Source organism: Neophocaena asiaeorientalis, unplaced genomic scaffold, assembly GCF_003031525.2.
Source record: "Neophocaena asiaeorientalis asiaeorientalis breed wild unplaced genomic scaffold, Neophocaena_asiaeorientalis_V1.1 scaffold113, whole genome shotgun sequence".
NCBI classification, from domain to species: domain Eukaryota; kingdom Metazoa; phylum Chordata; class Mammalia; order Artiodactyla; family Phocoenidae; genus Neophocaena; species Neophocaena asiaeorientalis.
Window position 1 is genome coordinate 6,204,721 of NW_020172316.1, and position 14,552 is coordinate 6,219,272.

At 38.3% G+C, this 14,552-nt stretch overlaps 1 protein-coding gene across 2 annotated transcripts in view; it reads left to right on the forward strand.

Annotated features, from left to right (window-relative positions):
• The window catches only part of ZNF385B (zinc finger protein 385B), a 300,716-nt gene that overhangs the window by 203,528 nt on the left and 82,636 nt on the right, over positions 1-14,552 (forward strand). For both annotated transcript variants that reach the window (XM_024766608.1, XM_024766618.1), the window contains one exon: positions 13,382-13,527. In XM_024766608.1, the coding sequence (XP_024622376.1) occupies positions 13,382-13,527 (146 nt within the window). The remainder of the gene's footprint in view (positions 1-13,381; positions 13,528-14,552) is intronic.

A 14,552-nucleotide genomic window follows, 5' to 3' on the forward strand; every position in this document is an offset into this window, starting at 1 on the left:
TGAACGCAAAACTGAAATTCTCTGAAACTAGGGGGCAAAACATTTGGTGTCCCGGAGCTAGAATTTATAGCAGCAGCTGGGTGTGCTGACCTCCTGAGTTGTTGTGTGCAGCCCCTTCCTGTGAGCTGTCCCCGTAAGGCCCTGCTTCTTTCATCTGTTCCAGTAGAAGTTCAGTTGCCATTGCTTGGAAAAATGTGTCTTTTCAGATAGCATTTTTGTTACACTTCTGATAGAACTTTGGTATAAAAGCCACCAACAGAAATGTGTGTACCTCCTCCTGTGAAGCTATTTGAATTAGTTATATTGATCCAAACAGTATGGTTAAAAGCATAGTTTGAATAAATTTTGCTTCTCTCTTTTTTTCCCCATTGGGAATACTAAAATAATTATTTAAAATTAGGTGTTGTAATCAATCTGCTGCTGCTTTTTAAAAGGGAAAGAATGTTGGCTCTTGGCCACATTAGATTTTCTCTTTCATTTAATTTCTTCTAGTATTCATATTAATAAAACCATTAAAATTAAAATCTCATTTAAAAATGAGTACTTCTAAATTTCAGTCTATATACAAAAAGAAAACAGACTAAATACTAATCTACTTAAATTTTTAAAGAAGATAAAGACTTCAATATATGATTCTTGTACATCTTTGATTGTACAGACAAGTATTTGAAATAGTATCTCTAGGCAATGAGCTCTAAATTGGATTCCTACCATCAGTCAGGTACCATGCTAGATTAAGTTCTCCTAATCCCATTTTTCTCATATAAGATGAAAGGTGGATTCCTAAATTATGTTTACTGCTAAAATTTTATAAACTATAGTTCCTCTAGAAATATTCAGCAGTTTGAGAAACATAGTTCTCTTTCCTAGGAAAGTCTGTAGTTTTAGGAAGGTTTCTAAAATAAGTCATACTGCCATTATGTCCCTAGCATGCTGTAAAGGGAGAGCAAAGAGTTCCTCTGAAACCAAAAGAGGCGTCAGATTTCAAGAAAGCATCTTGATGCCATAGACAGAAGTCACTGGGCAAATGTAGCTCAAGACCATCTCCCTACGTCTTTTTGCCAGAAAATTTCGTCAGGCTCCTGACCTCCCAATCCAGTCTCGACCTCAGACAATTTTAGTAAAGCCCTGTCTGGAGATAATTTTGGCTTCTCTAAAGACTTAGTAATTTAGGAACTAAGCACATGACATTCCCTTTTGATAAGTTAGGTGTATTAAAAACTATTTCAAAAAACTTGACAAAGCATTTGTCAGAACTCTATTTTCTCTTCTTTGAGTTTCCTTCTTTTCACGCACATGCTTAATAATATTGGGTTACAAGTGAAGAAAACTGTAACAGAGAGAAACTTATTTAAATTCAGCTTAAAGAAGACAATTGGTTCTTAAGACTTTTTTGTGAACCAATTATCTTCTTTACTTAAATTCTGAAATTCTCAGATTTTTCAATGCTGCTTTAAAAAAGGATTGCAGCTAAGGAAGTATGACACATGTTTAATCAAACTGTATTTTGTACTCTATAGTAAATAAATCTTACCCATTTTTCAACATTTAAATATAAGAAACAGTGCATGGACAAAATATTCAGATATAAATGAACCACCACTGGGTTCTATGTATTCTATTGCTATACACCCAAAAAGTCATTCATTGCATCTTAGTGAAAGATTCAACAATTTGTGTAAAAGCTGGCATATTACCACTAACCCAAAGGACATTGTGGCTTAAATCATGATGTGGCTTCACTGCTGTTTTTGATGCAGCACTTCATTATTGCTTATAAACTTCAGGGTGGTACTCAGAAGAAGTTATTTTTAAAGTCAACATTCTGCCAGAATGCTGCTGCTGTTGGAGCACTTTGGAGGGAACCCTGAACTGCCCCGAGGGAGATTCAGGCACAAAACTGCCAATTGTTAAGATTTTACAGACTCAGAGTTCTAGATATACTTTTTTCTCTTTGGCATCCCTGGATTCTCTGTCAGTCTCCTCTAGCCACTTATGAAGTGCAGCAAGGAAATATCAGCATTAAAGGGAACTTTTATTTTCTCACAAATCATTTTGAGCAAAATCAAGCTGGCAGTAGAAAAAAGAACTTAAGAAAACATATTTATCTTAAAATTACGCAAACTTGAGAGTATTTCAAGATGTTCTTCTTGTTGAGGAATTTTGCCTCTATGTGTCAAAGTAGTTTACTAAAGTTAATAACATTGACTATATCACTTTAAAAAAATTTCTATTGAAATGTAACGTACAGAAAAGTGCACATAAATGTACGGTTGAATGAATGTATACACACATACACACCTGTGAAACTAGCACTAAGATCTAATAAAAGAACATTTCCAATATCCTAGAAGTCCCTTTCATGCTCCCTTCCAGTCACTGCACCCTAACCTCATCCTACCCTTCCTACAAAAATCGCCATAATCCTAACTAACAGCATAGATTAGTTTTGCCTGATTGTGTACTTTAAATAAATGGTATCATATAGCGTGTTGATGTATGTTCGTTTATTTTAGTTATTTTTCTCAACATTACAAGGTTTATTCGTTGCTTCACATCACCATATACCATTTTATCTTATTGCTGTATTCCATATTATGTGAATGTCAGGTTGTGTGAAGATACCAGAATTGTTCTTTCTATTGTTGATTAGTTAATTGGCCAGTTTTCAATTTGGGGCTATTATATATAGTATTGCTATGAACTTTCTCATACGGATCATTTCTGTTAGCTATATACTTGGACATAGAATTGCTGAGTCATAGAGTAAGTGTATATTCAGTTTTAGTAGACATTGCTAAATCGTTTTTCAACGTAGTTATAACAATTTACACTTCAGATAAGAGCTCTGGTTGCTCCATATCCTTGTCAGCACTTGGTAATCTCTGTCTTTCTTCATTGTAACCATCCTTGTGGGTATGTAGCAATATCTCATAGGTTAATGCATATCCCTAATGACTAATGAAGTTAGGTGCTTTTTCATATGTTTACAGGCCATTTTAATATCTACTTTTGTGAAGTGTCCATTCAAGTCTTTTGCCCAACTTTCCTACTGCGTTGTCTTTGTCTTACTGATCTGTAGGAGTTCTTTATTCTAGATTCAAGCCCTTTGTCAAAATACATATATTGTGAATATCATCTCATACTCTCTGGATGGCCTTTTCATTCCCTTGATCATGTCTTATCCTTACATTCGTATTCTTAATAGAGTATATTTGTCATTTTTTTCATTTATGATTAGCACTTTTTGTTTCCTATTTAAGAAACCTTTGCTTACTCCAAGGTCACAAAGATGTTCTGCTTTTCTCTTTACTGTTTACCTTCTGATCCAGAAACACTAAGAACTCCTGAGTGCCTGAACAAGTTTTAAATTTTAATACATTCCATATTTCTATGCTTTTGCTTATGCAGTTCCCTTCACCATTCTCCCATACCCACCTCTCAAAATACTAACCATTCCTCAGGCTTGTCTTAAGAGATAGTTCACCTATGGAAATATTTATGAACCCAGCTCCTAACCAGATCTAATTTCTTTCTCTCTTGAACTTCCTTAAAATTTTGTTGATAATATATGACGACTGACATATCCTGCCTTTTATAAGTATTAATGGATTTAACTATTTATGCTTTCCAGGGATATGGCATAGTGTCACAGGGGTAGGAATAGTTCATAACTACAGTAACAGAAACTTAATGAACACTTGCTAGGTGCCAGGCACAGGGTTAAGTACTTTGTATAGAAAAATCTCAGTTAGTTCTCCTACCAGTCCTATAATGCAGGTCCTCGTATTTTCCCCAATTTATAGAAAAGAAAATAGAGGTATATAGAAGTAAAATCACTTGTCTAAGGTCATATAACAAGAAAGTGGTGGACCTGAAAGTCATCTGCTTTCTCCTGAATTGGTGCTTTTCATGTGTATAAGACAGCAGCCTGAAGGACATGCCATAGTATCATGGTTATCCCAGACCTCTATGAAAATAAAAAGGATTGACTCCTTCTCAAATTGAGGGTAGAAATTATATCTGCCTAGACATTCACAGTACCCATTACTAAATTAAAAGCTCCAAGAGGTTTTACAGAAAAAAACCACTTCAAACTTCCATGAAACCAACATTTTCTATATGTATTTGATGATAGACTCTTTTTCATGTAACAACTTTATAAATAGCCTACTTTTTGGAATGATTGCATGAGCTTTAGAGTCAAACAAACAGGAGTTTGGACCCAGACCCTACCATATATTGTGATCTTAATCTCTCCAAGCCTTACCTTTCTCAACTGTAAAATGGGAATAATAATACAAACCTCATAGAATTGTGTTATAATTTAATAAAATAAGGGACACAAATCACTTAGCACAGTACCTGGCATAGAGTAGAATCTCACTAAATGGTAGTTTTTATTTTCTTATCTTCTCTTAGTAAGTAAAATAAATTCTGTCTGACTCAGTTTATACTCCCTGTAACTGTCAGCACTGTGCCTTGAACAGGTGGTCCCCCATAAGTGTTTACTGAATTAAATAATACTATTATTTAGGGAAGGTTATTTTTAGATAAATATATTCTTATAGAGCATTAAAAAAATCTTATATATTTTAGTTATCTCAGCATCAATACTACATTAAGCTCAAATGAAAGTTTTAACGGATTCCCAGTTGCAAAGGAGATCCAACATTTTAAATCTCTTAGTTTGATAGTAAAATGTTTCTATCTACAGCTAGAGAATGTGTGTATGTAACTGAGGTATTTTCAGATATTCAATTTGGTTACCATGGCATAGTAGTAAAAAGCAGAATTAAGTAGTCAGGTTGCCTGGGTTTGAATCCTGACTCGTCCTCGTACAAACTGTATGAAATTGGGCTTAATCTCTTGGTGCCTCAGTTTGTCATCTATAAAATGGGCCTTGTTCATCGGGTTATTATAAGTATATTTGTATATGTACTTGTACATATACTCATTCAATATACAGAAATGATTATACACTTAATATATAATATTAACATATAAATGATATATGATAAAAATGATATAAATACATAATTTTTTATATATAAATGAGTATATATGGAAATGTTATATACTTATATGTGTGTATGCATATGTAATGTGCTTAGGGTAGTGCCTGGTATATGCACTATAAAAATGTTATCTCTGTTATTATGTTGTGTGGCCTTTTCAGAAGCACAACCCTTTATCAGTCACATAAACTATTCACCTTTCTCCCACACTTCGCTTCTTGTTTTTCTCACACGGCAGACGGATAAAAATGGAAATAGTGAGGGAAGGGGTGGAGGAGATGCTGGTTGGTGACTGTCTGGTAAGAGGGAAAGTTACTCCGTATAAGGCGCAACAAAGCTGGAAAAGCAATAAAAAGAGAAATCTGAGTTTAGTGGAAAATCTGAAATGCCACTCATTTTAATTTCTTTAAAGAAATCTTTGGGAGTTCTATAATCGACATTGTCTCTGCCTAATAGATTTTTATAGTATGTGAAGTTTTTTATTTCAGTACCCCCTAAAGCAAACATACATAATAACGGCATTGGAAGAAACTCCTGCCGCAGGATATATTGTAGACTGTATGCACATTTGATCTCATTCTGAAAATGCTTCTCCATGCAGATTTTCTGTGACTTTGGCATACTCTCCTTTCTAAGAATGAGGTGTTTTGTTTGTTTGTGTTTTGGTACCTAAAGAAAGCCTCAAAGTTATAACCTAAGTAGACCTTCAAAGGTCTATTCCTTAGGCTCAGGACTACAGCAATCATTTCAAGTGTCACCTGGTCCTCAATGGAGGTTTTATTGTGCTGGATTATGACATAATCCACTGACATAGTAAGGCACCTATTATGTTACAGAGGCAGTTGGCTGAAAAATAGTTTTCTTTATGACCATAGTGGTGAGTTGCCCTTCACATATTGTTGGTTTCATAGCTGTAGATGAATACAACTTGGATTTTACCATCAAAATGAAATTTATGGGAGAAGGTTAATTACATGCTTATGGGAGAATATACAGATGTGTGGAATTTCCATAATGAGAGTGGTGACTGTTAGATCTTTGCGGTATGCATTTTTGTACATGTGTGTTTAATTTTAGTACAGGGAGTTTCATAAATATATATACATTAACTGATATAAAAAGCCTTATTTTCAAATAAGGTGGAGAACTATTATGACTCAATTTATTATGCCACATACAAGATTACATCCTATGCTTTGAAACAGAAATACATATAGGAAGTATTTTACATAATATTGCCAAATCCTTGGTACAAACGACAGAGGGTTGGCTCTTTTCCACGAGAACAGCAATGTAATGGGAACATTTTACCACCCTTTGTGTTGAAATACCTACTCATATTTTCAATCTTCTTTTCCTCAGTGAGTCCTTGAGTTTTAGAGAGATTAAGCATTTTCTTTCAGGGTGCAACGCATTTTGTTCCAATATCTGCTTGTATCTCCCACTGACTTTTGGGCATCCCGAGGTGAGGAGAAATATTCCCCAGCAGCAACAGCAGCAGCAAAATCTGGAAAAGGTGACAGAGGGATCAAAGCCCAAACTAACCTGTGGAAAAAGTGCAGTTTATTCCCACTCATTTTCCACTTGCAAAAACGTCCTTTGAAGCAATCAGTTTTGGTGAAGTGATATTAAAAAGCAGGTATTAAAAGTGAAAACAGCAAGGTTGAGGTGAGGGAATTGATGAAAGCATAGTTTATATATATATATATATATATTTTTTTTTAACATCTTTACTGGAGTATAATTGCTTTACAATGGTGTGTTAGTTTCTGCTGTATAACAAAGTGAATCAGTTATACATATACATATATCCCCATATCTCCTCCCTCTTGCGTCTCCCTCCCACCTTCCCTATCCCACCCCTCTAGGTGGTCACAAAGCACCTAGCTGATCTCCCTGTGCTTTGCAGCTGCTTCCCACTACCTGTCTGTTTTACATTTGGTAGTATATATAAGTCCATGCCATTCTCTCACTTCATCCCAGCTTACCCTTCCCACTCCCCATGTCCTCAAGTCCATTCTCTACGTCTGTGTCTTTATTCCTGTCCAGCTCTTAGGTTCTTCATAACCTTTTTTTCCCCATATATATGTGTTAGTGTATGGTATTTGTTTTTCTCTTTCTGACTTACTTCAAAGCTCCATTTTCTTTCTCAAGATTGCTTTGGCTATTAGCGGCCTTTTGTGTTTCAAATTGTGCAATTTTTTGTCCTAGTTCTGTGAAAAATGCCATTGGTACTTTGATAGAGATTGCATTGAATCTCTAGATTGCTTTGGGTAGTAGAGTCCTTTACACAATGTTGATCCTTCCAATCCAAGAACACGGTACATCCTTCCATCTGTTGGTATCATCTTTAATTTCTTTCATCAGTGTCTTATAGTTTTCTGCATACAGGTCTTTTGTCTCCTTAGGTAGGTTTTTCCTAGGTATTTTATCCTTTTTTTTGTAGTGGTAAATGGGGGTGTTTCCTTAATTTCTCTTTCAGATTTTTCATCATTAGTGTATAGGAATGCAAGAGATTTCTGTGCATTAATTTTGTATCCTGCATCTTTACCAAATTCATTGATTAGATCTAGTAGTTTTCTAGTAGAGTCATTAGGATTCTCTATGTATACTATCATGTCATCTGCAAACAGTGACAGCTTTACTTCTTTTCGGATTTGGATTCCTGTTATTTCTTTTTCTTCTCATATTGCTGTGGCTAAAACTTCCAAAACTATATTGAATAATACTGGGGAGAATGGGCAACCTTGTCTTGTTCCTGATCTTAGTGGAAATGGATATGTCTTTCGGTTGGAGCATTTAATCCATTTGCATTTAAGGTAATTATCAATATGTATGTTTGTATGACCATTTTCTTAATTGTTTTGTGTTTGTTATTGTAGGTCTTTTCCTTCTCTTGTGTTTCCTGCCTGCTAAAGAGAAGGAAGAGAAGTTCCTTTAGCATTTGTTGTAGAGCTGGTTTGGTGGTGCTGAATTCTCTTAGCTCTTGCTTGTCTGTAAGGGCTTTAATTTCTCTGTCGAATCTGAATGAGATCCTTGCTGGGTGGAATAATCTTGGTTGTAGGTTTTTCTCTTTCATCACTCTCAATATGTCTTGCCACTCCCTTCTGGCTTGCAGAGTTTCTGCTGAAAGATCAGCTGTTAACCTTATGGGGATTCCCTTCTATGTTAGAAAGTAATTAAAAAGAAGAAAAAAAATAGAAAGAAGAGAGCAACCAAACCAAAAGACAAATCCACCAATGATAACATGCACTAAAAACTATTTAAAAAAAAAAAAAAAAAAGGACAGACAGAACCCTAGGACAAATGGTAAAAGCAAAGCTATACAGACAAAATCACACAAGGAAACATACACATACACTGTCACAAAAAGAGAAAAAGGAAAATATATATTGTTGCTCCCAACGTCCACTGCCTCAATTTGGGGATGATTCGTTGTCTATTCAGGTATTCCACAGATGCAGGGTACATCAAGTTGATTGTGGAGATTTAATCCGCTGCTCCTGAGGCTGCTGGGAGAAATTTCCCTTTCTCTTCTTTGTTCGCACAGCTCCCGGGGTTCAGCTTTGGATTTGGACCCGCCTCTGCGTGTAGGTCACCTGAGGGCGTCTGTTCTTCGCTCAGACAGGATGGGGTTAAAGGAGCAGCTGCTTCGGGGGCTCTGGCTCACTCAGGCCGGGGGAAGGGAGGGGTATGGATGCGGGGCGTGCCTGCGGCGGCAGAGGCCAGTGTGACATTGCACCGGCCTGAGGTGCGCCGTGCGTTCTCCCAGGGAAATTGTCCCTGGATCCCGGGACCCTGACAGTGGCAGGCTGCACAGGCTTCCAGGAGGGGAGGTGTGGATAGTGACCTGTGCTCACACACAGGCTTCTTGGTGGCGGAAGCAGCAGCCTTAGCGTCCCACACCCGTCTTTGGGGTCTGCGCTGATAGCCGCAGCTCATGCCCGCCTCTGGAGCTCATTTAGGCGGTGCTCTGAATCCCCTCTCCTCACGCACCCCAAAACAATGATCTCTTGCCTCTTCAGCAGTTCAGACTTTTTCCCAAACTCCCTCCCGGCTATCTGTGGCGCAATAGCCCCCTTCAGGCTGTGTTCACACAGCCAACGCCTGTCCTCTTCCTGGAAGCCGAAGCCCAAGCCTCTGAAGCCCAAGCCTCCGAAGCCCAAGCCTCAGCTCCCAGCCCCAACCCGCCCCAGCGGGCGAGCAGACAAGCTTCTCAGGCTGGTGAGTGCTGGTTGGCTCTGATCCTCTGTGCGGGAATCTCTCCGCTTTGCCCTCTGCACCCCTGTTGGTGCGCTCTCCTCCGCGGCTCCAAAGCTTCCCACCCCCACCCTCCATCTGCACCAGTGAAGGGGCTTCCTAGTGTGTGGAAACCTTTCCTCCTTCACGGCTCCCTCCCACTGGTGCAGGTTCCGTCCTTATTCTTTTGTCTCTGTTTTTTCTTTTTTCTTTTGCCCTGCCCAGGTACGTTTGGAGTTTCTTGCCTTTTGGGAGGTCTGAAGTCTTCTGCCAGAGTTCAGTAGGTGTTCTGTAGGAGTTGTTCCACATGTAGATGTATTTCTGTTGTATTTGTGGGAAGGAAGGTGATCTCCAGGTCTTACTCTTCCGCCATCTTGAAGGTCTCCCCCCATAATTTATATTTATTCAGAGGATCTACCAGTACTTTAAAACAATCTGTGTTTTACATGGCAAATTGTCTGTCATTAAAATGCTAATGAGATGGTAAACAGCTGCTAAGTTTTTATGCTAATGAAGGGTGGCAGCTAAGTAGTTTTCAAGCCCTGTCTTTATTAGCCTAGAGATTTGATTGGGTAAGGGGGATCATTGTACATTCTGACCTTTGTTGATGGAGCAATCTGTCAAGTTCCATGTTGCATTCTATTTGATTTGAGTTTGTTAGTACAAAGTGACTCTTGCAGGCTCTCCAGGGCCATGTGTTAAAATGTTATCAGAGCCACCATTGTGGGCTTAGAGAAAGAATTTTGCTTCCCTTTGGGAGACCTACAATGGCAAAATAATTATATATTTGTTCATCAGAAATGTTAAAAGACAAAATTCAACTGAGTAAAATTTAAAGATCTGATCGGTTTTATTGAACGATTCATGAATCAAGCAGCATCCCCTCCAGTGAGCAGGGCTACAGAGAGGAAAGATTCTTAAAGGCAAGACAAGAAAGTCGTAAACAAAAAGGATTATTTCAGGCTTAGGTAACCTATCTATGGGGGACAGAAGGGGTCTGTGTGGCAGATTACTTCCTCTTCCTTTGGGGGATGGAGAGGGCTAACATGACCAGTTGCCTCACTGGTGCTGACCAGAAGATTCCACATTAACTGGTTAGGATAACATTCCTGAGTAGGATTACATTCCTAGGTTCTAACTGCAATTAGGTTAGGAACTAGCACAAGTGACCCCATTTTAGGCCTTTTGTTTCTTTTTTAACAGGCAGCTTTAAGTATACTGTATGCTTTTAGACTTTAGACTTTTGACAATTATAATAAGTGTAAATAGTAAAAGGCCATTGGTCTAATATAAGAAATACCTGTTTTTCAATTTAGCTAAGATTTGTTTTTTTCTTTTTTTGGCTGTGTTGGGTGTTCGTTGCTGCACACAGACTTTCTCTAGTTGCAGTGAGTGGGGGCTACTCTTTGTTGTGGTGAGCAGGCTTCTCATTGCGGTGGCTTCTCTTGTTGCGGAGCACGGGCTCTAGGTACACGGGCTTTAGTAGCTGTGGCATGCAGGCTCAGTAGTTGTGGCTCACGGGCTCTAGAGTGCAGGCTCAGTAGTTGTGGTGCACGGGCTTAGCTGCTCCACATCATGTGGGATCTTCCCGGACCAGGGATAAAACCCGTGTCTCCTGCAGTGGCAGGCAGGTTCTTAACCACTGCACCACCAGGGAAGTCCCTTAGCTAAGATTTTGAAGCAAAGCTTTTAAGATAAATATTTTAGTAAATGCCTCTGTAACATTTGACATATTGATAAAATATATCATCTTGGACCTGCAAGCTCTGAAGTTAGCAATGTTAGAAGAATAATGTGTAATTAAATGCAGGGTGGTTATGTGAATGCCAGGCTGAGATCAGAGTATTTACTTTGGCATCAGAAAAAGAAAAAAAAAATTCTGTTTGACCTATACTTTTGGCTGATTCTCTTTGGCTGAGTCCTACTCTGTATTCCCTAATGGACGGGCTGACCTAAAGACTTGCCATTACGGATAAATGCTTCAGATGCCCTTCTCTTTTTTCAGTTTTTAGGATCAAAGTAAATGAGGTATGACAGTCCATTAAACACTACTGTGAGTAATGTTCTGGAATGGTTTGAAATATTATGCAGAGTTTATTAAGGAAATTCATTACCAAAAAATATACCATTGAAATAGAAATTTTAACTATTCTGGGACACCGTGAAAGAAGACTGGTGGAAATTTTAATAGTCAGAGCATTTTCCCGTACTGTTCATTTCTCCTTGAAGCCAGCAGGGAATTTTAGGCATATAGTTATTTGTGGTCCTATGTAGTTATGTCAGGAGAAATTGGAACCTTCATACACTGCTGGTGGTAATTTAAAATGGTTTAGCCATTTTGGAAAACAGTTTGGAAGTTCTCAAAAGGTTAAACCATATGACTACCATATGACCCAACAATCCCCAATTCCACTCTTAGGTATATATGCAAGAGAACTAAAAACATGTTGCCACATAAAAACTTAGAAACGAATGTTCATAGCAGCATTATTCATAATGGCCAAAAAGTGGAAACAACCCAAATGCCAATCAACTGATGAATAAATAAGCCAAAAATTGTACATCTACAATGAAGTATTATTCAGCTTTAAAAAGAAATGAAATTCTGATACATGCTACAACACGGAGGCACCTTAAAAACATGCCAAGTAAAAGAAAACAGTCACAAACAACCTCACATTGTATGATTTCATTTAAATGAAATGTCCAGAATAGACATATCTGTAGAGACAGAAAGTAGACTAGTGGTTACCAAGAGCTGGAGGTGTTGGGAAGAATTGGGGGTGTCTGCCAGTGGGTATGGAGTTTCTTTCAGGGATCATGAAAATCTAATATTGCCTGTGGTCCTGGTTACACAGCTCTGAATATGCTGAAAATCATTGAATTGTACACTTCAAGTAGGTGAATTTTATCTCAATTTGCCTGTTATATTTTGTTTTAAAAGGGCATATCAGAGCCTGTCTCCTGGAGAGCCACCTACAGGAGCGATTACTTATTTGCAGTATGCAGAGCTTATAGGCTAGAGAAAAATGCATGTTACCCTGGAGAGGAGTGTTTTAAATCTCCTACAGACAGGTTACACCAGATATGTAAAGACAGCTAATGAATTATTAAAAGGATAGTTGCTAAAATAATACAAGGCTCTTTAGAAATAAAAGTTGAAGTCAAGAATTTGGTTCCAAATCCTCCCTGTCCCCCAAAACCCTGCCTGTACCCTGATTAAAATCACCCCTTTTAGATTCTCTAACTCTCCAGTGTCCAGACTAAGGGCAACTTTCTGTTTGTTTGGGTTTTGGGGGGGGGTTTTTTGTTATTTTTTTGGGGGGGGTAGGAGTTTATTAACTTATTTATTTCTGTGTGAGGCACGTTTCTGTGTGAGGGCTTTCTCTAGTTGTGCCAAGCAGGGGCCACTCTTCATCGTGTTGCGCGGGCCTCTCACTATCGCGGCCTCCCTTGTTGTGGAGCACAGGCTCCAGACGCGCAGGCTCAGTAGTTGTGGCTCACGGGCCTAGTTGCTCCGCGGCATGTGGGATCCTCCCAGACCAGGGCTCGAACCCGTGTCCCCTGCACTAGCTGGCAGATTCTCAACCACTGCGCCACCAGGGAAGCCCCCTGTTTGTTTTTTTAAGAGAACAAATTGTTTGAGTGATAACTTTCCTGGGATTGGACAGTAACTATAAGAGTCCAAGGTTTCTTCCCCTGGTAAAAACCCTATAATTATCTCTGATTTGCATAAAATGCGCCGACTAGCCATTCAATAATTGTGAATAGTAAATTGCATCCGGCTTCAAGAGGCTCCCCCCCTCCTCTGTCCTACATTTTTGGTGAACAAGAGGATGATATTCTGCCTCACCTGCCAGCAGGATCTGTGTACTATGTATCTCAGCAGAGTCTGAGCAGCCTTTGACCTTTGCCATAGGGACACATTCTGTTTCACTGTCTTAGACATTGAGCAAGAAGACCCTTTTTAAGTGTGTTTTCTCCTCCTGTGCCATTTGCTGACTCCCAGCATAACTCTCTTGCTTGCAGGTTGCAGCTCAGCAGTCTTGTTTTTGCACTGTAAATTGGGGAGGGAGATGGATATGAGCAAGAAATTGAATTCATTTTTGTTTTGTTCTTGGCAGGCAGTACATGCCACTCTACTACCCTTCCTGCTCTTGTGCGCACACCTACCCTGATGATGCAGCCTTCACTGGATATCAAACCATTTATGTCTTTTCCAGTAGACAGTAATTCTGCTGCTGTTGGGCTGTTTCCAAATTTTAACACAGTGAGTAAATGCATTTTTATTTTTTGTCTCCTCCTCAATCTCTTTCTTTCATTACAGTTGTGAATAAGCAATAGATATAGGCTATTTCCAAACTGTGTAGTTTTAGACCATATATTGGTTATATATTATGAAAGATAATGCTTCACCCATGAGAGTTAGTCCAAACAATAACCAACATATTTATTTTATAAATATTTCCACAGGCGACTTTTCACCTGTTACTTTGTGCAATTTTGATAGACTTTTCAATGGCTTGAGAACCTGTATCTTTTCTGGGATGCTGTTCACATGCTCAAGAACACAATTTAGAGGTATCAAGCCACACTGATTTTTCCCTACTAGTAGAAAGAAAAAGAAAGTGTATGTTTCATCTTCCTGGGTACATTTTTATTTGGGAGATTTTTTAGATAAAGACTCTTACACAAACAGAATTCTTATTTGGAGGCTATTGTAGATTATGTGAATCTGATTCTATTAGTAAAAGGAAAAAATTCGTTTTAGATCGACATGTTACTTGTCTGCATGATACTTTGACATTCCCTTTAAACCACGTGATAAATATTAGTGAATTACCTATAATTACCAATGTTCTTCATTCAGGTCAGCTGACCTTCTTCTGTTTGAATGAAAGACAACTTTGTAGGTATGCCAAGTGGAACATGACATCTTTCAACAATAGAATTCAGCCTAAAATCAGTCCATAGCTAGATTCTAAGCTTATAGCAAAAGAAAAGGTTAACCAGTTCAGATGATTGCATAAATTATGTCTGTTCAGTCAATAAATACAGTCAGTTGGGGTATGATGGTCTACATGAATGATACAGCATTATAGAAACTACCATAATCAAGAAAAGGAATTGCATTACCAGACAGTGAACATCTGAAGTACTGCCAAATATTTCCTTCTGCAAATGTATCTTCTGTATGAAGTGAAAACATCAAGAGGATTTTTCCTCAAGGGATGTAAATAAAATGTGCTGACATGCCTTCTGTTGTGGCTTAGGCATTGTAAGGTAATTAGAGGG